The 24,972-nt window shown below is 40.5% G+C and overlaps 1 protein-coding gene across 1 annotated transcript in view; it reads left to right on the top strand.

Annotated features, from left to right (window-relative positions):
* Positions 1 to 24,972, top strand: part of PDE6A (phosphodiesterase 6A) — a 78,840-nt gene that overhangs the window by 19,189 nt on the left and 34,679 nt on the right. Inside the window, exon 7 of the mRNA XM_077138074.1 lies at positions 19,295 to 19,361. Within this exon, the coding sequence (XP_076994189.1) occupies positions 19,295 to 19,361 (67 nt within the window). The remainder of the gene's footprint in view (positions 1 to 19,294; positions 19,362 to 24,972) is intronic.

Here is a 24,972-nt window from a genome sequence, read left to right as displayed (position 1 = left end):
CCCTGATTTTCTGGATTCTGTCTGTTCCTTATTTTAAATTGTGAACTATAGTATATATACAAAGAAAAGAAAGAGAAAGCAATAATTTTCAAAGTACACGTCAACAAGTATTTACAGAACAGACTTCAGAGTTGGTTATGGGTTACTAGTCCACTGTTTCATATTTTTCCTTCTAGCTACACCAAAACACTGGAGGCTAGAAGATAGGCCAAAGAGTCATTCAGCAATTATACTCGTTTGTTAAATCCTATTTTCTCTATTATGACTCCTCCTTCACCTCTGATTCTTCTCCCAATCTATAGGGATCTTTTAGGCAAGGCCTGTTCTGACTTTTACCTGTTGAGAAGGGGTGTCAACACTAAAGAATAGGGGGATGTAATTAGTTGATAACCTTGGTCCCACTGGGTTTCAGGATTTATCTGGCCTAGGAAACCTCTGGAAATTATGGTTTCCAGAAAAGCAACCTTAGTACATGAAACTTTTATAGTGTCTCAATTCAAGCCCTTAAGAGTTAACAGGAGTGATGTTGGTTGGGGTTTAGCAAACCATGGCAATTAGCACTATCCAACTGAACATTACATATATACATATGTAACATTATAGGTTACATAACAGTAGCCTCCAGAATGGCCTCTTGCCTCTATTTGATCTCTCTTAGCTACTAACGTCTTATTTTATTACACTTCTTTTCCCCCTTTTGGTCAGGAAGGTGTTGTCCATCCCATGGTGCCAGGGCCAAGCTCCTCCCCAGGGGTTGACAAGGTAGCTGGGATTTTCCAGAAGGGAAAGTTTAATAGTTCCTTTTTTTCTCTCTCTCTTCTTTGGACCCTCAAGGGACTCTACCAATACTTTTTAATTATCAGCCCCACCATAGTCTGAGAAGTATCTGGGCATTATATTAAGCTATATAGAATTTCAAGGCCTTGTTATCGTTCTAGACAGCAGGAGTTTGGGTTGTTTAAATGAGCTATCTAGACAAGTTGATTTATATTGTGCTATAGAAAATTTAGCTTCTAGAAATGATAAATCTCTCTGCCTTTGGTCTCATACAGTAGGACAATGTCTTGAGTACATACACTATCATCTTTTGTTTTTTTCATGCTCTTATAAGCTGTATTTGACTACTATGTCTTGGTTTATCATTTAAAATATCACCTACTGACTTCTTGCTATAATTTAGCTCACTTATACTTCTTCCTTCTTCCCAAGATGTTTTTTTAATCTTCTAGGTATTATGAACCAGTTTCCTAAAGCTTCTATAACCATAAACTGGTACACTATCATCTTTTACCCTGTATTCTGATTTACTTTAGTTCCAGCCAGATTGACTTTGTTTTTATCTCTAATTGAAGCCTGATTTCTTTTTTGGTTACTTTAAGTGTTTTAGTATATAGCTATTCTAACTTTCAGTGCTGTAGCACTCCATTTTTGGATTTTGGGTGTCACAGAGTTACTCAAAGTTCCAGGGAAATAGCTACTGGCTGATACACATATAGCTTAGTGTCTCAGAATCTAGAAATACACTTACAACTTCAGTTTGGTTGTTATACGGGCTTAAAATCTAGGCTGCAATTTTCTTATAACGATTTTCTGAAATAGACCTTAGCATATTTGTTCTTTTGTTTCTGTTTTATTTTCTACAACACATTGTGCCCAAGGTTTATTCAGTTCATTGTGTGCCTCTAGACGTCCTTCCTTTTGTAGTCATACCATATTGCATCATGTTAATCTATCACAGTTTGCCATTCTGTTTCTCACTTGTTGTACCTTTCAGTGCCCTTCTTCTGTTGGGCATCATGGATAATGTCCAAAATAAACAACCATGTCTTACTGTGTTCTCACCTGCTTGTACAATCAGCAACACTCAGTTTTAGACAGTTTTCCTTGGTTCGTAGAGTAAAAGAACCAACGAACACAACCTCACCAAATATCAAATTAAAACTATCCCTTATCAATGTCAATTAGTTCCATCCCGCACCCCATATTATCAATACCCCTTTCTGACATGAAAAAATAAGAATGGGCAAAGCCCAAATACCCCTAAAGATTGGAAGAAGAATCAAAGGAGAAGGAAGAGTTATAACAGAGAAGGTAGGATTTAACAGATGAGCATGACTGCTGAATCATGTATGTTGTTATTTCTTATAGTCTCCAGTGTCTTAGAGAAGCTAGAAGGAAAAACTTGAAATTGTGGAACTGTATCCTACACCAAACTCTGAAATCTATAACTATTTGTTACAATGTATTCTGAAATTTATTGCTGTTTTGTATACATATTATATTTCACAATAAAAAAATGTTAAAAAAAACCCCACAACTATCCCTTATCACTTATTCCTCTGCACGCCCCCCCTCAACTACCAGTTGCCCCTGGTAGTACTGTGATACTGTTGCTGTCTTCCTGTTAACTGTTGGCCATAGCATGCAACTTTAGTTTCCCCCTATATGCCTCTACTCTTGACTCTTTACACAATATCAAACCTTTGAAATAGTTCATGCAAGACTTATTTGTAATGGTAGATTTAGCCAATGGGATACCTGGCACTATACATTCCCTTTCAATCATATTCACCTTCAATACGGCAAAGTTATTTATAACCCCACTAATTAGTAGCCATCACTTCCATCCATTCCCTTGCATTTAAGTTCAACCTCATTGGGTAATCTTTCCTCTGTCTCTAGCTTTTGTGTACCTCTGGGTCTGCTATATTCTACAATGTACCCTCTCAGATTGCCTTTTTAGAGTCTTAAAAGCAAAATCACACAGAATCTGTCCTTTTGTGTCTGACTTATTTCACTCAGAATTATGTCCTTAAGGTTCATCCATGTTGTCATGTGCTTTGGGACCTCATTTTGTCTTACTGCTGCATAATATTCCATTGTAGGTATATTCCACATTTTGCTTATCCACTTGTCTGTTGATGGATGATGGACACTTGGATTGTTTCCATCTTTTGGCAGTTGTGAATAATGTCGCTATGATCATCAGTGTGCAAATGTATGTTGGTGTCACTGTCTTGGCTCTTTGGGTATATACTAAGTATTCATGTTGCCAGGTCATTGGGCAACTCAATATTTACTTTTCTGAGGAACTTCCAAACTGTTTTCCACAGTGGCTGCACCATTATTCACTCCCACCAACAGTGAATAAGTGTTCCAATTTCTGTACATTCTCCCCAGCATTTGTGTTGTCTGTTTGTTTAACAGCAGCCATTCTTATAGATGTGAGGTGATATCTCATTGTCACCTTGATCTGCATTTCCCTTATAGCTAATGAAAATGAGCATGTCTTCATGTGCTTTTTAGCCATTTGTATTTGCTCTTTGGAAAAGTGTCTATTCATACCCTTTCCCCATTTTATAATTGGGTTATTTGTTCTTTTGTTGTTGAGCTGCATAATTTCTTTATGTACACAGACTATCAAGCCTTTATCTGAATATGTGTTTTCCAAATATTTTCTCCCATTAAATTGACTGTTTCTTCACCTTTTTTGACAAAGTCCTTTGAGGCCCAGAAGTACTTATTTTTTTAAAAATATTTTTATTGATAAAACTCAACATACAAACATTCAAACATTTCTTTTTAAAATATTTTTATTATAAACAACAAACATACAGACATTCTTGACACACAAATTTTCTTTTTTTGTTGTTTTTTTAAAATTTTTATTGATACAACAATGTACAAGCACATACATTCTTAACATACAAACATTCCATAGATAGTGTATAGTCAATGGCTCACAGTATCATCCCATAGTTGTGTATTTAGCACCATCATTACTTTTTTGAATATTTGCATCTCTCAGAAAAAGAAAGAAAAAAGAAAAAACTCATACATACCATACCCCTTACTATTCCTTCTCATTGACCACTAGTATTTCCATCTACACAATTTATTTTAACCTTTGTCCCCCCTAATATTTGTTTATTTTTTATCCATATTTTTTACTCATCTGTCCATGCCCTAGATAAAGGGGAACATTAGACACAAAGTTTTCACAATCACACAGTCACATTGTAAAAGCTATATCATTATACAATCATCTTCAAGAAACAAGGATACTGGAACACAGCTCTATAGTTTCAGGTACTTCCCTCTAGCCACTCCAATACACCATAAACTGAAAAGGGATATAATATGTAAAAATAACCTCCAGGATAACCTCTCGACTCTGTTTAAAATCTCTCAGTCACTGACACTTTATTTTTTCTCATTTTTCTCTTCTCCCTTTTGATCAAGAAGGTTTTCTCTTGATGCCAGGTCCTGGCTCATCCCAGGATTTCTGTTCCACGTTCCCAGGGAGACTTACATCCCTGGGAGTCCTGTCCCACCTAGGTCGGGGAGGGCAGTGAGTTCACTTGCTGTGTCAATTTAGAGAGAGACCACTTCTGAGCTACAAAAGAGGTTCTCTGGGGGTGACCCTTAGGCCTAATTTTAAGTAGGCTTAGTCTATTCTTTGCAGGAATAAGTTTCATAAGGGCAAACCCCATTATCAAGGGCTTGGCCTATTGATTTGGTTGTCCCGAGGCCCAGAAGCTCTTAATCTTGAAAAGTTCCCATTTATCTAATTTTTTGTTCCCTTCTTGGCTGTTAGGTGTAAAGTTTAAGAAGCTACCTCTTATTACTAGATCTTGAAGATGTTTCCCTACATTTTCTTCTCAAAGTTTCATGGCATTGGCTTTACATTTAGGTTTTTAATCCATTTGTTGTTGTTTTGTTTTGGTGGATGGTCCAAGAATTGAACCCAGGTCTGCCACACAGAAGATGAGCATTCTACCACTGAACCACCCATGCACCCTAGATCTTTAATCCATTTTGAATTAACTTTGGTGTAGGGTGTAATGTAGGGGTCCTCTTTCATTCTTTTGGCTATTGATAACCAATTCTCCCATGACCATTTATTGAAAAGACTATTCTGTTCCAGTTCAGTGGATTTGAAGATCGATTATCTATATATTTGGTGGTCTATCTCCACACTGTTGTTTAGAATCCATTGATCAGTACCTCTATCTTTGTGCCACTACCATGCTGTATGACCATCATGGCTTTATGGTAAGCTTTAACATCAGGAAGTGTTAATTCTCCCACTTTGTTCTTTTTTTTAGGATATATTTAGATATTTGGGGTCTCCTTCCCTTTCAAAAAAATTTGATAACTTGCTTTTCCAAGCCAAGTTGTTGGGATTTTGATTGGTATTATATTGAATCTGTAGATCAGTTTGGGTAGAATTCACATCTTAATGACATTCAACCATCCTGTTCATGAGCATGGAACATCTTTCCATCTGTTTAGAAAATTTTTTATTTCTTTTAGCAATGCTTTGTAGTATTCTGTGTACAAATCCTTGATATCACTAGCTAGGCTTATTTATAGATACCTGATTCTTTTGGTTGCAATTTTCAATGGAATTTTTTCCTTAATTGTCTCCTCAGATAGGTCATTACTTGTGTATAGAAACATTACTGATTTTTGTACATTAATCCTGTATACCACCACTTTGCTGAATTTGTTTATTAGCTCAAGTAGCTTTGTCATAGATTTCTCAGGATTTTCCAGGTATAGGATTATGTCATCTGCAAATAATCAAAGTTTTCCTTCTTCCTTTCCTATTTGGATGCCTTTTATTTCTTCCTCCTGTCTAGTCACTCCAGCTAGGACTTCTAGTACATTGTTGAATAATAGTGGTGACAATGGGCATCCTTCTCTTGTTCTCACTCTTAGAGGGAATGCTTTCAGCTCTCACTGCTAAGCATGATGTTGGCTATGTGTTTTTCAAATATGCCCTTTATGATATTAAGGAAATTTCCTTCAACTCCTGCCTTTTTAAGTGTTTTTATCAGGAAAGATCCTCAATATTGGTGAATGGCTTTTCAGCATCAGTCAATATGATCATGTGACTTTTCCCTTTCTATTTGTTAATGTACTGTATTACAATGATTGATTTTCTTGTGTTGAACCACCCTTGCATTCCTGGTATAAACCCCACTTGGTCATGATGTATAATTCTTTTAATGTGTCAATGGATTCAGTTTGCTAGTATTTTGTTGAGAATTTTTGCTTCTGTGTTCATTGAGGAAGTTGGTCTGTAGTTTTCCTTTCTTGTAGTGTCTTTGTCTGGTTTTGGTATTAGAGTGATGTTTGCTTCATAAAGTGAGTTGGGTAGCATTCTTTTTTCCTCAATTTTTTTGGAAGAGTTTGAGCAGGATTGGTGTTGGCTGTTTTTGGAATGTTCAATAAAATTCTCCTGTGAAGCCAGCTGGTCCTGGGCTTTTCTTTGTAGGAAGATTTTTGATGACTGATTGAATTTTTTTACTTGTAATTGGTTTTTTGAAATCCTCTATTTCTTCTCAATTCAGTATAGGCTGTTCATGTGTTTCTAGGAAATTGTCCATTTCATCTAAGTTGTGTAGTTTTTTTGGCATGTAGTTATTTATAGTATTCTCTTATGAATGATTAAAATTTCTTTAGTATCCATGGTAATGACACTCTCATTTCTGATGTTGTTTATTTGCATCCTCCCTCTTTTTTTCTTTGTTAGTCTAGCTAGGAGTCCATCTATTCTATTGATTTTCTCAAAGAACCAACTTTTTGTTTTGTTGATTCTTTCTATTGTTTTTGTTGTTGTTGTTCTCCAGTTCATTTATTTCTGCTTTACTCGTTGTTATTCCTCTTCTTTTATTTGCTCTTGGGTCAGTTTGCTGTTTTTTTTCTCTAATTTCTCCAGGTGAGAAGGTAAGTCCTTGACTTTTGCTCATTTCTGTTTACTTAGTTGTCCGGCGCCGTCTCGCTCAGCTTCTGGTCCCCGGCCAGCGGAGGGAACAGGAGGGAGAGAGAGACAGACGCAGACAAACCGACTCAAGTGACAGACACGGGTTCGAGACACGCTGCAGTTGTGAGCACAGACCTTTACTGGAGCTAAGCTTGCAAGCTCTGTTACAAATTCCGCGCGGGACAGAATACCCCGCGGGGGAACAACCTCTATGCGGCCGTCAGGTACGGCTCCCTATGGGTCGTCTCCACCCACCCTGTCCGGGTAACCTCTTATATACTGTGCCCAAACCCAATAGGTTAGTGCCACGTATACAGAGGTGATTGGAAGATAGGGTTGGTGGGCGCGTACGTCATACGCGGAAACAGGATGCGGGCGCCATCTTGACTCACTCGATGGGTGGGGGGAACTCTAGAGCAGGCCGCAGCGTGTCCACTAGGCCAGACCCGGGAGGCGGCTCTCCACATCTCCCCTTTTTTTATTTATTTTGACCCAGTGTCTCCATTGATGAGTGTGCTCCCATGGACCTGAGCGGCCCACTACTTGTTTTGGTGCTTTGGGGAGTCTGGACTAGGCTTGCTAGGCACCAACCAGAATGCCACCTCATATAGAGACCGGAGAGCCCGTGAGCTGGAAACCACGTGACTCTCCCTGCAGTGCTTCGCCTCGCAACTGGGTTAGGAGGGGGGCAGGAGAGCGGCAACCAGGGTCGAAAGTGTCGCTAGGCATCTCTGTGCAATGGCTGGAGCCTAGTCTGGCCAGGACCGTTACTCCGCCGTAGAGATTATCCTGAGACTAAAATTATGACTCCTGGCGCCGCCTTTTATACCCGGGACACAGCCATGGGCCTTGCAGCGGGTCTTGCTTTCGAGCGTCCCGCCCTGAGTGGCCAGGATGGGTCATACGGTGAAATGGGGGACTGGGCAGCAGGGCGGTCGTTGTCAGGAGCACCAGGGGCGAGTGACATAGCCAACATGGTAGTAACACGCAATTGCTGCTGTGTCTGGAACAAGCGTTCTAACAAGCATTTAACAGTGACTAATCCCACTAATAGTCCCACCGCTACGAGAATCCAAGTAGTCAAATTGGGCCAAGAGAACCAAGAGGTGACTCGGTTCCACAGACTTTGTACAGTCTCGCCCAGTTTGGAAAGGTCGAAGGCAACGGGGGTTAACTTGATCTTCCCAAGCACTTTAAGGTCTGATTCCACCTGTTGGGAGAGCGGGGGGTATTAAAACTGGTCCCCCTTCTAAACAATCGAAGGGTGACCGGCGTTTTCGTTGCCATCTCGTCAGTCGCCGCCGTCATCAGCAGAGTTGGAGGCCTGATCTGATGGTTCAGGTTGAAGGCTTGTTGGTTTTTTGGGCAACAGCTCCTTGGCCTCCTCGGGCGATGTCACGGTTCTCACCAGTCTTTCTGGAACCCACACTGGCTAGCGTCCTGGCTCCTGGGGAAAAATACAAACAGAGCCTCTGGCCCAGCTGAGTACTGGGTCAGGGCCTTGCCATTGTCCTGACAGGACATCCTTCCAACGGACTAGACCTCTATGTGGAGGGAATGATGTGGCCCTTTTTTAACTGATCTGACACTAGAGTGTGTAATGCTGAGAGTTTTTCCTGTGATAAGGGCCACTGAGGCACCCAGACTGGAGTCTTAGTTTTCCACCTTAGTTTTATAGGTGTGGGTGGGAATCTCTCCTCAGTGGCCCCTAGGAAAAACCCAGGCCTCGTCTGTCAGAATTGGAGACAGCTTGTATAGGCCTTGCGCGCCCCTGCAATGAGGCTCCTAAGCCTTTGCCGGGGACATATCCCATTCCTTTTAACAAGCGCTTAGAAGTTGGAGAGCAGCCACTGTAATTACCTGATTCGGCCACCAGAGGGAGCCCGTGGTGAGGGTTTTTGGCGAGATCACCAAAACCATTCACCGGAAGCCGCCGCGCCCCTGCAGCAGACGCTGGCGGGGCGGAAGGCTGCGTGGGTGAGACAGGGGGCCTCCCCCAATCGATCAGCGGAGGCGCGTCTGCACCCTCGGTCTCGTCACCATCTGACTCTGAGTCAGAGTCGTCTGAACTAGCGCCAGACTCTGGCGGCTTACAAGTGGGCGGCTCACTTTCACAGGAGCCGTCCGCTAAAAGGGTCTTTAAGGGAGCTAACAAAGGTAAACTTCCGAACTGCCCCATGTTTGCAGTCGGCACTGTACTTTAATCACTCGGAGAGCTCTTCCGAGTCCCCGGGGCTACCTGAAAGCCCGCGGGCCTTAACTCTCACGTAATAAGAAGTACTCACCTTCTCGCGGTGATCAGGCGCGGGAAGTCCGCTGCGAGCTCAGGATGCACGTCCTTCTCAGTTCAAGAAGAGACAGTACGGCTCTCCTTGCAGAAGAGGTGTCGAGAGAGAAGGGTCCCCGTACGGGCCACCACTTGTCCGGCGCCGTCTCGCTCAGCTTCTGGTCCCCGGCCGGCGGAGGGAACAGGAGGGAGAGAGAGACAGACGCAGACAAACCGACTCAAGTGACAGACACGGGTTCGAGACACGCTGCAGTTGTGAGCACAGACCTTTACTGGAGCTAAGCTTGCAAGCTCTGTTACAAATTCTGCGCGGGACAGAATACCCCGCGGGGGAACAACCTCTATGCGGCCGTCAGGTACGGCTCCCTATGGGTCGTCTCCACCCACCCTGTCCGGGTAACCTCTTATATACTGTGCCCAAACCCAATAGGTTAGTGCCACGTATACAGAGGTGATTGGAAGATAGGGTTGGTGGGCGCGTACGTCATACGCGGAAACAGGATGCGGGCGCCATCTTGACTCACTCGATGGGCGGGGGGAACTCTAGAGCAGGCCGCAGCGTGTCCACTAGGCCAGACCCGGGAGGTGGCTCTCCACACTTAGTTAGTTAGTTAGTTAGTTTTGACATGGGCAGGCTCTGGGAACCAAACCCGGGTCTCTGGCATGGCAGGAGAGAATTCTTTCTTTGAGCCACCATTGCATCACTCCATTCTTGTTTCTTAATATAAGCATTTAGGGCAATAAATTTCCCTCTCAGCACTGCCTCCCAGAAGCTCTGGTATCTTGTATTCTTGTTTTCATTCATCTCTAGAGCTTTACCTATTTCTCTAGCAATTTCTACTTTGACCTACTGATTATGTAAGAGTGTGTTGTTTAATCTCCATATATTTGTGAAAGTTCTGGTTCTTTGATGGTTATTAATTTCCAGCTTCATTCTCTGTTGTGGTCAGAGAAAGTGCTTTGGATAATTTCAATCCTATTAAATTCAAAAAGACTTATTTTCTGACCCTGCATATGATCTGTCCTCGAGAATGTTCCATGTGCACTAGAGAAGAATGTATATCCTGGTGTTTTGGAGTGTAATGATCTATATATGTCTATTAGGTCTAATTAGTTTATCCCATTGTTGAGGTTCTCTATTTCCTTGTTGATCTTCTGTCTGGTTGTTCTACCTATAGTGGAGAGTGGTGTACTGAAGTCTCCCACTATTACTATTGAACCTTCTAAAGCTCCCTTCAGTTTTCCCATTGTTTGCCTCGTTGTACTTTGGAGCTCCTTGATTAGGAATATAAACATTTATGATTGTTATTTTCGCTTGGTGAATTATCCTTTTTATTAATATGTAGTGTCCTTCTTTGTCTCTTATGACATATTTACATTGAAAGTCTATTTTATCTGATATTAGTATAGCCACTCTTACTTTCTTCTGGCTACAACTTGTATAGAATATCTTTTTCCATCTTTTCACTTTCAATCAATTTGTGTCATTGGGTCTAAGACGTGTCTCTTGTAAATGGCATATAGATGGATTATATTTTTTACCCCATTCTGCCAGTTTGTATCTTTTAATTGGTGAGTTTAGTTTGCTAATGTTCAAAGTTATTAATGTAAAAGTAGTTCTTGAACCTACCATCTTATCCTTTAGTTTTTATTTGTCAGATCTATATATTATCTCCCCCTCTCTCTTTTTATCCTTTAAATTGCACTTACTATTACTTTTCAATTCTGTGCCCTCTTCCAGACCTCCCTCTCCTGTCTTTTTCTTCAACGGACAGGATCCCTTTAGTTTTTCTTGTAGGGCAAGTTTCTTGTTGACTAGTTCTCTTAGTCTTTATCTTTTAAGATTCTAATCTCTCCCTCAGCTTTGAAGGACAGCTTGTCTGGATACAGAATTCTTGGCTGGAAGCCTTTATCATTCAGGATCTTAAATATATCATACCATTGACTTCTCACTTCCATGGTGCTTGTTGAGTAGTCCAAACTCTGTCTTAGGTGGCTTCCCTTGTATGTAGTAGATCACCTTTCTCATGCTGCTTTCAGGACTGTCTGCTTCTCTTCAACATCTAACAGTCTGATTAGTATAAGTCTTGACATAGGCCTATTTGGCTTTATTCTATTTGGATTTGTTAGGCCTCTTTGATTTGCATATTTATGTCTTTTATAAGGATTGGGACATTTTCTCCTATTATATCTTTAATTAACATCCCCAGCCCTTTACTTCTGTTCTCCTTCTGGGATATGAGTGATTTTACATTTGTACACCTTTCATTGTCTATCATTTTCCTAAGGTCCAGTTCCATTTTTTCCACTTTTTCTTGCCATTTATTCTTTTGTGTGGTCTAGTTCAATTTATCTGACTTCTAGCTCACTCATTCTTCCTTCTGCTTCTTTGGATCTGTTATCATGTGTCTCTAGTATATTTCTAATTTAGTCTATTATATCTTGCATCTCTGTGAAATCTGCCATTTTTCTATTTAATCTTTCAAATTCTTCTTTATGGTCTTCTAGTGTCTTCCTGATATCCTTTCTTTCTTCATAAATATCAGTAAGTAGTTGTTCCATACTCTGTGTCCCCTCCAGTGTTTTGATTTGATCTTTCAGCTGGACCATTTCTGCTAGGATCTTCACATGCTTTGTGTTTTTCTTTGTTTTTGGGGCATTTGATTATCTTAATAAAGTTATTTTGAAAGTTGGTTTCCTTCACTCATCTAAAGTTTTCTATTTACTTGGTTTGTGTTGAAGGTCTGCTTTTGCTCTTTGTTTATCAGTAATTCCCCACTAAACCAAGGCTTGGCTCTCATGTGGGGGTACAATTCTACTTGAGGGTTTATTAAAAGCTGGACTGCAGAGTATATGTATTTCAGTGACAGAATGCCCACCTACCAAGCGAGAGACCCATGCTTGATTCCCAGTCCATGCACCCATGTACCCCTATAATAATAACAATAAAAAAATAAAAGATATGTATATATATATATATTTAAAAAACACACACCTCAGCAGTAGTAGGCCCCAAAGTCAAGAGGAGACATCCCAAGATATATTGGGAATGACCACAGACTGATGCCCACAGAAGGGAGAGAAAATAATTTTTAAAAAGATGGCATTTGGAGCGGGGGCTGCTCCTGGCAGGTGGCAGGCCACACAGGACCAGGGAGCTGATTGCAGTGCCCAGGGAAGTAGGTAATCTGCAGCGCTCAGTGCCAAGCAGATCCACCATTCACCATGCCTGACAGGACAACTATTCACTTTGCCTGGCCAGGTGGCTGCCTCCTAGTTCCCAGGGGTGTCCCCAGTTTCCAGGGGTGCAACTTTTCATGGTGGGCAGCTAGGCACACCTCTGGGCATCCCGAGGACACTGCCAGCTTTGATGCTGCTCGGCAAGGTTTCCCCAGCTAGCAGCTGGGACAGGCTGGAGGGAAGGGATGGTCAGTTCTCGCAGATCTGCACCTCCTTGCACACCACCACCTGCCCCCAGTGGGGTCACAGCTGATCAGACACACCCTGCTCTCCTCCCTATGAAATACTGGAGACCCTCTTCTATCACTCATCCCCCAGGAATGCAGTCCCAGTCATTTTTGCCCCATCCCCTATCTGTCCTATGTAACAGGGTGAATCCCGCATTCTTATGCCGCCATTTTCCAAGAAGTTTGTCTATAAGCTTTTTTTCTGGGGGGGGGGGGGGCATGCCTGGTCTATGAATGGAACTGGTTCTCCCGCATGGCAGGCGAGAATTCTACCACTGAGCTCCCTTGAACCACCCCGTCTATTCCGTTATAATTCTGCTTGAATGAGGACTCTTTTTTTCCCTTCGTCTCTCTCTCTCTCTCTTTTATCTTGTCAAATGCATTCATTCCAACCATTCTGAGTGGTGGGGGTGATGGAATAAGTGACCGTGACCCTGGAGGGAACCCCTGCATGGGAGATGGCAGGCTGACTGTGATTCTATGTAGGACAAGTTTATTAAGCTCATTATCTGTCTTCCAAGTTATCACAGGTCATAGTTTTCCTTAATGTTCACCATTGCTTGTCAAGCATCATCTCCTTCTAGCCTCTTTTACTACTTATCTTGCTGCCTTCCAACCAGCCCCTAAACTATGTTAAATAGTTTAGGTTGTTTTGTTTTGGCAGCACTGTTTCTGCCACAATTCTTTTTTTAACTTTTAAAAATATATATTATGATAAAATGAATATATAATAGAATTTACCAGTTTAACAATTTTAAGTATACAATACAGTGACATTAATTACATTCACAATGTTGTGAATGCTTTTTTTTTTTGTATGCTGTGCAGTGGGAGTCACATTTCATTCTTTTTCCATGTGAGTATGCTGTTATTGCAGCACCATTTGTGGATTATTTTTTTTTAGTGCATGGGCTGGAAATCAAACCCAGGTCTCCTGCAGGGCAAGCGAGAATTCTACCACCAAACTACCCATGCACCTCTTGCTGTGAATACTTTTTAAAAACTTTGTAGCAGCAATCATATATACAACATTAAATTTCCCATTTTAATCACTTTCAAGTAAAAAATTATATGGTATTAATTATAGTCATGGTGTTGTGCTATTATCACCACCATCCATTACCAAAACTCTTTCATAATGCAAGCAGAAACTCTGCACCCATTAAGTAATAATTCCCCATTCCTCCTCCTCCTCATAACTGGCGATCTATTTTCTGTTTCTATAAATGCCTATTTTAGTTATTTACTAGATTTACTAAATTCTATGGTATCTGTCCTTTTGTGTCTAGCTCATTTCACTCATCATGATGTCCTCAAGTTTCATCCACATTAAAGCATGTATCAGGATTTCATTTCCTTTTATGATGAATAATTTTCCATTGTATAGATATACTACATTTTGCTTATCCATTCATCAGTTGATGGACACTTGGGTTGCTTCCACCATTTGATTATTGTGAATATTGCTGCTTTGAACATTGTGTACAAATACCTGTTTGAGTCCTTGCTTTCATTTCTTTTGGGTATATGCCTGAAGTGTGATTGCCGGGGTCATATGGCAATTCTATACTTTAATTTCCTGAGGAACCACCAAACATTTCCACAGCATCTGTACCATTTTACATTTCCACTAGCAATGTACAAGGGTTCCTATTTCTCCACATCTGGTACCAGATTTTGTATCAGTCAGGATAAGCTCAGCACTGGTGTGTTAACAAAGCCCCACAATCTTCGTGGTAAAAACAACAAAAACTTATATTACCATCCCATTACACGTCAATTGCTAGTTGGTGGGTGGGGTGGGGAATAGAATGTGTTGATCATAGGCAGGGACCAAGGTTGATAGAGCAGTCACCATGTGTATTGTTCTTTATGACCCACATTGAATTTAATAGCTATATAAAGTAATTAAAAAATATTACACAATGAAGTAGCATTGGAACAAAAAGTTGTTTTGTTCCCTGTCTTCTTAGGGAAGACAGAACATGCCAAATACATGCTGGCTCTTAAAAAGTCCATCTGCAAGTGACACACATCACTTCTGCTCACATCTCATTGACCAAAGCTGGTCGCATAGCCATACCTCACCTCCAGTGGGTAGGTAATGCAATCCTACAATATGTCCAGAAGGAGAGAGAGCCAGAATATTGGCAAACATCTATAATGGTTTCCATGGTAAGTACCATCCAAACTAATAGAGGGGAAATTTGAGTAGTAAATCAGTACTTATTCAAACCAAAGAGCGCAAAAATAAAAGATTAAAAAACGAACATAGAGCAGCTGGGAAAAACCGAAAGCATACATTAAAATGATATTTAAATACACATGACAGTATTATTTTAAATATAAATCAACTAAATGTTCCGGTTAAATGACAAAGATTTTCAGACTGGAAAAGAAACAAGGCTATCACATTTTAGTGATTTAAGATGCACAGTCTCTACATTTTGACATTTCTGAAATAGAATCAATGACATGGTACCATTGCTGTCAGCCAGATGGCAGTCATGACATAGTCTTCCTTGCCTGCCTGCGTGTGAACTTGGTCATAACCACTCATAGTGATGCAGCCAGTTGAGTTAGTATATTGTTGGTTACTACCCACATTGAATTTAATTGCTACATAAAGTAATTTAAAAATATTACACAGTGATGTGGCATTAAAACAAAAAGTTACTTTGAATGGCAGAAAAAAACAATAGGGAAAAGTTAGGATATACGGCAAAAATCTGTATGTAAATGCTGTAACAACTCTGTTAATATGAATAAAGTAAACATTACAAGTGATACAAAGCATTGCATTATAGAATAATTGGCAGCATTTTCTCCTCAGAAGTATAAAATAAGAGTTCATCTAAGAATTAATTACCTCCTAGCGATGAGGAAATGCAGCATATTTATGTACAGGACACCCATCTAAAAGATAAAAATTCAGAGAAATTGAAAGGAAGAGAAAGAAAAAAGATATGACAGGCAAATGTTAATAAAAAGAAAACTGGTATAATTATATTAAAATCAGGTAAAAAAAGACTTTATGTCAAGGAGCATTAGTAGAGATTAAAGACAGTCACTTCCTAATGATAAAGAGGTCAAGCTACCTTTATATTACAGGAAAATATTGCAATTCTACATTTGTACACACTTAATAACGTGGCCTTAAAGAATATAAAACAAAATTTAAAAAAAGTTAGAGAAATACAAGAAAACAGACAAACCCATACTCACTTCAGGTTAAAACAATGTGAATATAGAATGTTTGAATAATATAAGTGCAAAACATAACCTAACAGACATATATTGAACACTGCACCCCACTCCTTAAACTATACAACATCTAATCTTTTAAAACATGTATGCAACTTGGTCGTATTCTGGACCATAAAGCAAATTTCAAAAAGTTGAAATCAGAGAGAATGTCCTCGGGTCACAATGAAAATATGTTAGAAACCAATAATAAAAAGTTAAGTAGAAAATCCCCATATGCTTGGAAATTAAGAAATACTCTTCTTAAAAAAAAAAAAAAGATATACTTCCAAATAATCCATGGGTAAAAGAGTGAATAAGTAGAAACAAGAAAATATTCAGTTCTGAAAAACTGATAGTAAAAGTCATGCATGCATAAGGGGAAATTTATATAACCTTAAATACACATATTATAAAAGAATAAGCACTGAAAAAGTAATGAGCTGTGTACCCATCTCTATTAGACAGAATTGCAACAGAAAACAGAGATCACATTAAAATCAGGATAATTCAAGGAACATTTATTTGCAAAGGGACAAATTGTGGAGGAAGTGAAGGAAACAAAACAGAGAATGCTAGTAATAGTGAAGCTATTACCACTCGCAAGCCCAAATGGAGGTTTCCAGAATCTGGAAGGAGAAAGAGTCATGTAGACTAGATCACCTGGAGAGGAGGATTCATCTTCAGTCTAGTGATATAGCCAGTCCAAAGCAACTTTGCCAGGATGCAGCCAGGGGAATGAATAACCTGACCTCTCTCTTCTACCTCTCTCAGTCTTCTGCCAGTCTTCCCCTGTGGCCAAACTCAACCAGAAGCCAGAGGGCTGTCAGCTTTTTGAGACCAAATGGAGCAGGATGAAAAATGGATTTGGAGGGGCAAACAGAAGTTATCTATCACATCATCTAAAAAATCTAGTAACAAGCAATCAAAACAGAAAACCCCAAAGAAAGTCTAAAGGGGGAATAATTAAGATAATCCCAGAAATTAATGAATTAGAAAATGATAGATGCTTTTGGTGTCAATAAATGCCAAAAGCTGGTTCTTTGAACAGACTGATAAGATTGAGAACTCTCTGGCAAGACTGAGCAAAAAAATAGAGAGGAAAATAAAAACAACCAGTATCAGAAACAAAAAGGGGAAACATAATTATAATGACACCATCATTAAAACGATAGTAAGATGATATTATGAACAATATTATACAAAAAAATAAGTCTAGATGAAATGAGCCAATTCCTAGAAAAATGCAACCCACTAAATGTGAAATAAGAAGAAATAGCAAACCAAAATAGTCGTATAACAATAAAATAAATCAAAATCTTTCCACAAAGACTCCCAGATCAAGATGCCTTCAGGCGTGAGTTCTACTAAATATTCATTGAGCATCTAGGGTGTGTATGTTCACATATTTCACTAAATTTGGGAAGTTAGCCATCATTTCTTTGAATAGTCTCTCTGCCTTTTTCTCTTTCTCCTCTCCTTTTGGGACTCCCACAGTGAGTATCTTGGGACACTTGCTGTGTCCCACAGGTTCCTCAGGCTCTGTTCACTTTTCTTCATTCTTTCTTCTTTCTGCACCTTAGACTGAATGTTTTCAATTGTCTTATCTTCAACTTTACTGATTCTTCTGCCAGCTCCAACCTGCTATGAACCCTGTAGGGAATTTTCAGTTTCTGTTATTATGGTCTTCAGCTCCGTTGGTTCCTTTTCATAATTTCCATCTTTCTATTGATATTCTCTTTTGTGTTCATCTATTTTTTTTCTCTGATTTTCTGTAGTTCTTTATCCGTGTTTTTCTTTAGCTCTTTGTGCATATTTAGGACCATTTTTTAAAAAGTGTCTGGAATGTTCCAGGTCTGGTCCTCTGCAACGATAATTTCTAATTTTTTGCTTTTCTTTGCTCGGCCATTGTTTCCTGTTTCCTTGTTTATTTTGTAATCATTTGTTGAAACATGGATATTTTTATTTTTTAATGTGTTACTGCTGAACTTCAGACTCTGTGGTGTCTGTTTCTTAAGCTTTATTCATATAGTGTTATGACTGAGTTTTCCTCGAATGCCAGGACTCAACAAAAAAAAAAAAAGAAGGGGAAAAAACCACCTTTCTGAGTCTTTGCTGATTGACCTATGAAAGTGCTTTCCTTCTGGGTTTATCCATACAATGGATTGTTTGAGAATAGCTTGAGGCCAAAGCTAGGGGCCTGTCTGATTTTTTCTGCCCTTGGGTCTTGTCTGGGGACAGGTGTGTATGACCCAAGGAATTGCCCCATTTACACAGCTACATATGTTTCCCTAGGAAATAGCTTCCTCACGGTCCTGGGCCTAGCACTGTATGTCCTACAGTTAGCAATTCCTTTTCTCAGGCAGCACGACGTGACTGCTGCCACACAGCGTTCTGTAGGAGAGCTCTCTGAGATACCCTCTACACTCAGGGTAAGTTTTTAGAAGATGGGTCCTTCAGGCCACCACCAGACAGTGGGGGCAGACATATATATTCTGAGCATGTACACAAGGGCCACTCTGCTTCTTTGGAACCTGGGCCAGAGGTCTATATTGGGAACAGGGGCAGGATCCACACTGAGCCTGCAAAGGGATAGGGGTGGGGTCAGCCAGGGGACTATACGTTCCCATCGTTTTGTTTTTTTTTTTTTGCATGGGCAGGCATCGGGAATCGAACCCAGGTCTCTGGTATAGCAGGCAAGAGCTCTACCACTGCACCACCATCGCCTGCCCTCCCATTGCTTTTAAAATGCCTTTTTCTTGATTTGGCACTCTTCTCACTACTCCTGTCCTTTAGCTGTTTTCTGAGCCCTGAGAAAGATGTTTCTGCCAGCTTATGCTGGCTGTTCCAAGCTTGTAACCATGGGTTCTGGCAAGCCTAAACTCCATAGAGCAGGCTGCAGGCTGGAAACTAAATAAAGGGATGGTGAAGTCCTTAGTCAAAATTCTCCTGGGGAAGATAGCTGACTGGATATTCTGGCAAGAGGCAATGTTGAAGTTGAGGTATAAATTCTTCTTTTCTAAGTTTTTTATGCCCTTTTCTGTATGTGTATTTTTGTTAACAATAAACAAAGAAACCATTATAAGACCAAAATCGCAATATTTTTGTAAGGGACAAATAAGTATGTAAAGTACTAAGTTTAGTGCTTGGTATATGGTAGGAAATCACCATAGCTGAGTTTCCCATTCTCATCCATGGTATTAAGCTCCTAACTCCATGAAGGAAATGACAAGGTCTGTTTTTGCTTAGGACCCAGTAACGATTTTTTGAATGAATTTTTTCTTTTTTCTTGGGTGGCTCAACTTGGTGGAGAACCAGTAAATTGCTGTGTTTGTCACTCTTTTCTCCATGTTTAAATTAGGATATTTGATGTTCAGTCAAGATTTTGGGTTCACTCAGGTATAGAGATTATAAGAGGGTGTTGGGAACCTCTGAAAAGTACTAGGAGGGTAGTGACTGATCTAGATTCAAGTTAGTCCAGCTGTCCTTGCAGCAAAAGTCACCATTTGTCTTTGACCTTTACAGGAATCCACCTCCTGACCATTGGGCACTAGCAAGCGGGCTTCCCACTTATGTTGCCCAAAATGGTCTGGTAAGTAATATAACTTTGAAGGAGGATAAATTTTTGTGTTGTTTTTAAAATGGGAACTCTATGTTTAACTTTTCGAGGAACTGCCAAATTGTTCACCAAAGCAGTTGCACCATTTTACATTCCAATCAGCAATATAGATGACGATATGTCTACATACATACATATATATATATATATATATATATATATATATATATATAATCATAAAATTTGCTGTTTCAACCATTCTAAGTGTAATTTCACGGCATTAATTACAAATGCGATATTGTGCAGCCATCGAAAGGGGAGAGTCTTTAATCAGGTGGAAGAGTGAAATGATTTCAGATAAGAGAGTGGAAAAATTGATAGGAAGTGTGGATCTCCAAAAGCCTGGGTCATTCATGTCTCAAACATAGGCCTAGAATTCACTTGATATCTGGTCCAAGTAGATGAACAAATAATTGACAATTGAGGAAAAAATGAAATACAGAGGAAAACAGTCCTTAGATGGAGAGGTACCTAGTCTCAGTAACAACTAAAGATACTTATGCATGTATGCTAGAGACAAGGTCATGACTGGTCTGTCTATTAAGCACTAAGTCTCAATTTCTCATACCGAAGACTTTATTGCTACTGCCAACCTCCCAACCCACTACACTTCCAGCCATAACATACAAAGCAAAGCTGAAATGCTTCTTCTCCCACCATGTTCCATCCATTCAAGGACAAGGATGGAGTGAGAGTTTCCCTTAACTGTGAGAGAAGGGTCATGTCTATTAGCTGCATATCATGTCCATACCCTACTTCTTCCAATAATTGATAACCTTGAGGGCAGTAGCTGAGCCTGGTCATCTCTGTATCCCTAGATGTGCACTACACAATGCCATTAGTGTAGCAGGATATTTACTGAGCATTCTCTATGTGCCAGACACTGTGATTGGCTCTGGGGATACAAAGATGAATCAGATACAGTTCATGCTCTTGAGAAGCTCATCATCAAATAAGGAGATGTCCTTATAAATCGATACTTTCAATATATTGCAATAAGACCATGATAGATATGAATGTGGAGTCTTCTGGGAATATAGAGAAGGGGGCATTTAAACTAGCCTGGGAGAATCAGAAAAGATTTCCTAGAGCCTAAGGCGAGTTTTAAAAGAAATAGGCTTTAGAGCAGTGGAGGCAGGGAAGGAATTCCAGGCAGAGGGAATCACATGGGTAAGACATGGAAGTGTGTGCAGTCCAGTGTGGCTATTAGACTTGAGGCAGGAAGGTGGCAAGAGATGAGGCTTGAGAGCTAGGGACGGGCCAGATCACAATAAACCATGGACACCAAGTCAAGAGGTAAAGACTTTAATCTACAAGTGATGGTTTTTAAATTAAAAAAAATATTTTTCTGTGTGTGAAAATAACATATATACAAAAATGCAATAAATTTCAAAGCACATAGCAACAATTAGCTATAGGACAGATTTCAGAGTTTGGTATGGGTTACAGTTCCACAGTTTTAGGTTTTTCCTTCTGGCTGTTCCAAGACACTGGAGACTAAAAGAAATATCAATATGATGATTCAGCAATCATACTCATTAGTTAAATCCTATCTTCTCTGTTGTAACTCCACGTTTTCCTCTGATCTTTCTCTCAATCTTTAGGGGTATTTGGGCTATGCCCATTATAACTTTTTCATGTTGGAAAGGGCTGTCATGGAATAGGATAGGTCAGTTTTAGTCAAGATGAGGTTGAAGCATTTTGCAGAAGCAAATATCTAGCAGGTGGAAGAAGAGATGACTCTGAAGCTGTGGGGAGAGAGCAACATAGAGATGGAAAATTAGAAGATAGCAGGACCAGATTGTGTTAGAAACCTTGTGTGTGGATGAAGTCACCCAGGGAGATGAAAGGGGCTGTGAACCCAGGGTAGAATAGTGGAGGATGCCAGCATTTAAAGATTAATGGAGAAAGAGAAGCGTGTGAAAGAGAAACCAAAGGAGTGTTCAGGGGTGTGTGGCGATCCAGGAGAGGGCAGTGTCATGGAAACCAAGGCCGGAAAAAGTTGAGCGAAAGCCACAGGCAGCAGTGGAATCCTATGAGATAGGAACTGATAACCCCACATCGGTTTCGTAGTTAGGAAGTCACTGGTGATCCTGATGAGAGCAGATTTGGTGGCAAGCTCAAGGCAGAAACTAGAGCGTTTTTAGGGATGGGAGAGACTGATGTATACTCATGGGCAACAGGAAAAAGCCCTCAGAGAGGTTATAGGAATGGTCAGAGATCAGAAGAGAATGATGGCAACTGACGGCGTCAGTCTAAGGAGAGGCCAGCGGGTTGGTGCAGTATCTTCAACTGGAACAAGGACAGCTCATCCTCTAAAATACACAGGATGCTCAGGTTCTATTTTGAGAAGCAGGGGCACTGTGAACCCTTCCAGTTCACAGTGAAAAGTAGAAAAAAGTCCCCATTCTCAATGAACAGGAAGAGAAAGACCAGAGGCACAGCTCCACAAGCAGAGCACAAGCTGGATTTCAGCTCTCAGTGACACCCTCAGCCAAATGCCTTTATACAGTTCACTCACTAAACAACTGTGCATAGTGTCCCCATTTTCAGGGCTAGTAGAGAGATCAGATAAGTGTCATCTAGTCTTTTGCATCATTGGGCCAACTGATCATATTTTCAGGAGATAAATTTAGCAATATGTAACCAGAGCTATAACACCTTTCATTTCTTATTCTATTTTGAGATTTAAGCCCCAAGGAAACAATTCCTTCTTACCAAAACAAAGCCCAGACACAATTGACTAAAAAATGTTCAGAGTATCATTATTTATGTTAATTTAAAAATTGGTCATAACCAAATACTCAACAGAAGGAGAACAACAAAATGGGATACTATACAGCTATTAATAATGATAAATTAGGACTTCCGGAGAAGATGGCGGCTTAGTAAGACACGCGGATCTTAGTTCCTCCCCCAGAACAGCTACTAGGGGAGTAGAAACGATACAGAACAGCTCCCAGAGCCACGACAGAGATCTAAAAGACAGCGTACCCCATCCTGGAACGGCTGACTGGCTGAGAGAACCCGCTCCGGTGAGATCGCCGAGGGGCGCGGGCTTCACCGGGCGGGGCGGCAAGCGGCCGGAGTCCCTTCCTTCCCCCTTCCAGGGCCGGCTGGGAGAATTGGACAGGCGGTCCCCTCAAGCCGCGGTGGTTGGCGCCCACACCATGCGCGGCCCCCCGGACCAACTGAGAGAATTGGATTGGAAATACCCAGGCCACGGAGAACGGTGATGGGGGGGGCCCCTTCCAAACACGTGACTCCCCGGGAACAGTGCACTCTCCCGGGCAGGCCGCGGAGGCTGGTGAGCTCCCGCTGCGCTTGGCGCCCCGGGCCAACTAGGAAATTCAGACGGGTGCTCTCCGGGGCTGCGGTGGCTGGCGACCCTCCCCGCGTTTGGACCCCAGGCCGGCTGGCACTCTTCCAAGCCGCTTTGGCTGGTGAACCTCTCTGACGGCGAGAGTTTTCCAAAGTTAAAGGACCCACAGCACCTTTTACTGGTGGGACCCGCAGACAAACGTGTGCCACAAGCACCACCTACTGGGCAGGATAAGAAAAACAGAACCCAGAGATTTCACAGAAAAATCCTCCAAACTGTTGGGTCCAACACCCAGGGAAAGCTGACTAAATGCTCAGGCGCCAGCAGAAGATAATGGATCACGCTCAAATAATTGAAAATATGGCCCAGTCAAAGGAACAAACCAATAGTTCAAATGAGATACAGGAGCTGAGACAACTAATGCTGAATATACGAACAGAAATGGAAAACCTCTTCAAAAACGAAATTGATAAATTGAGGGAGGACATGAAGAAGACATGGGCTGAACAAAAAGAAGAAACAGAAAAACTGAAAAAACAAATCACAGAACTTATGGAAGTGAAGGACAAAGTAGAAAAGATGGAAAAAACAATGGATACCTACAACGATAGATTTAAAGAGACAGAAGATAGAATTAGTGATTTGGAGGATAGAACATCTGAATTCCAAAAAGAAACAGAAACTATCGGGAAAAGAATGGAAAAATTTGAACAGGGTATCAGGGATCTCAAGGACAATATGAACTGCACAAATATACATGTTGTGGGTGTCCCAGAAGGAGAAGAGAAGGGAAAAGGAGGAGAAAAACTAATGTAAGAAATTATCACTGAAAATTTCCCAACTCTTATGAAAGACCTAAAATTACAGATCCAAGAAGTGCAGTGCACCCCAAAGAGATTAGACCCAAACAGGTGTTCCCCAAGACACTTACTAGTTAGAATGTCAGAGGTCAAAGAGAAAGAGAGGATCTTGAAAGCAGCGAGAGAGAAGCAATCCATCACATACAAGGGAAACCCAATAAGACTATGTGTAGATTTCTCAGCAGAAACCATGGAAGCTAGAAGACAGGGGGATGATATATTTAAGTTACTAAAAGAGAAAAACTGCCAACCAAGACTCCTATATCCAGCAAAATTGTCCTTCAAAAATGAGGGAGAAATTAAAACATTCTCAGACAAAAAGTCACTGAGAGAATTGGTGACCAAGAGACCAGCTCTGCAAGAAATACTAAAGGGAGCACTAGAGTCAGATACAAAAAGACAGAAGAGAGAGACATGGAGAAGAGTGTAGAAAGAAGGAAAGTCAGATATGATATATATAATACAAAAGGCAAAATGGTAGAGGAAAATATTATCCAAACAGTAATAACACTAAATGTCAATGGACTGAATTCCCCAATCAAAAGACATAGACTGGCAGAATGGATTAAAAAACAGGATCCTTCTATATGCTGTCTACAGGAAACACATCTTAGACCCAAACATAAACATAGGTTGAAAGTGAAAGGTTGGGAAAAGATATTTCATGCAAATAACAACCAGAAAAGAGCAGGAGTGGCTATACTAATATCCAACAAATTAGACTTCAAATGTAAAACAGTTAAAAGAGACAAAGAAGGACACTATCTACTAATAAAAGGAACAATTAAACAAGAAGACATAATAATCATAAATATTTACGCACCAAATCAGAATGCCCCAAAATACGTGAGGAATACACTGCAAACACTGAAAAGGGAAATAGACACCTATACCATAATAGTTGGAGACTTCAATTCACCACTCTCATCAATGGACAGAACATCTAGACAGAGGATCAATAAAGAAATAGAGAATCTGAATATTACTATAAATGAGGTAGACTTAACAGACATTTATAGGACATTACATCCCACAACAGCAGGATACACCTTTTTTTCAAGTGCTCATGGATCATTCTCAAAGATAGACCATATGCTGGGTCACAAAGCAAGTCTTAACAAATTTAAAAAGATTGAAATCATACACAACACTTTCTCAGATCATAAAGGAATGAAGTTGGAAATCAATAATAGGCGGAGTGCCAGAAAATTCACAAATACGCGGAGGCTCAACAACACACTCTTAAACAGCAAGTGGGTCAAAGAAGAAATTGCAAGAGAAATTAGTAAATACCTCGAGGCGAATGAAAATGAAAACACAACATATCAAAACTTATGGGATGCAGCAAAGGCAGTACTAAGAGGGAAATTTATTGCCCTAAATGCCTTTATCGGAAAAGAAG

This window comes from Tamandua tetradactyla, chromosome 20, assembly GCF_023851605.1.
Source record: "Tamandua tetradactyla isolate mTamTet1 chromosome 20, mTamTet1.pri, whole genome shotgun sequence".
Classification (NCBI taxonomy): Eukaryota; Metazoa; Chordata; class Mammalia; order Pilosa; family Myrmecophagidae; genus Tamandua; species Tamandua tetradactyla.
This window is presented reverse-complemented; position numbering and strand designations above follow the sequence as displayed.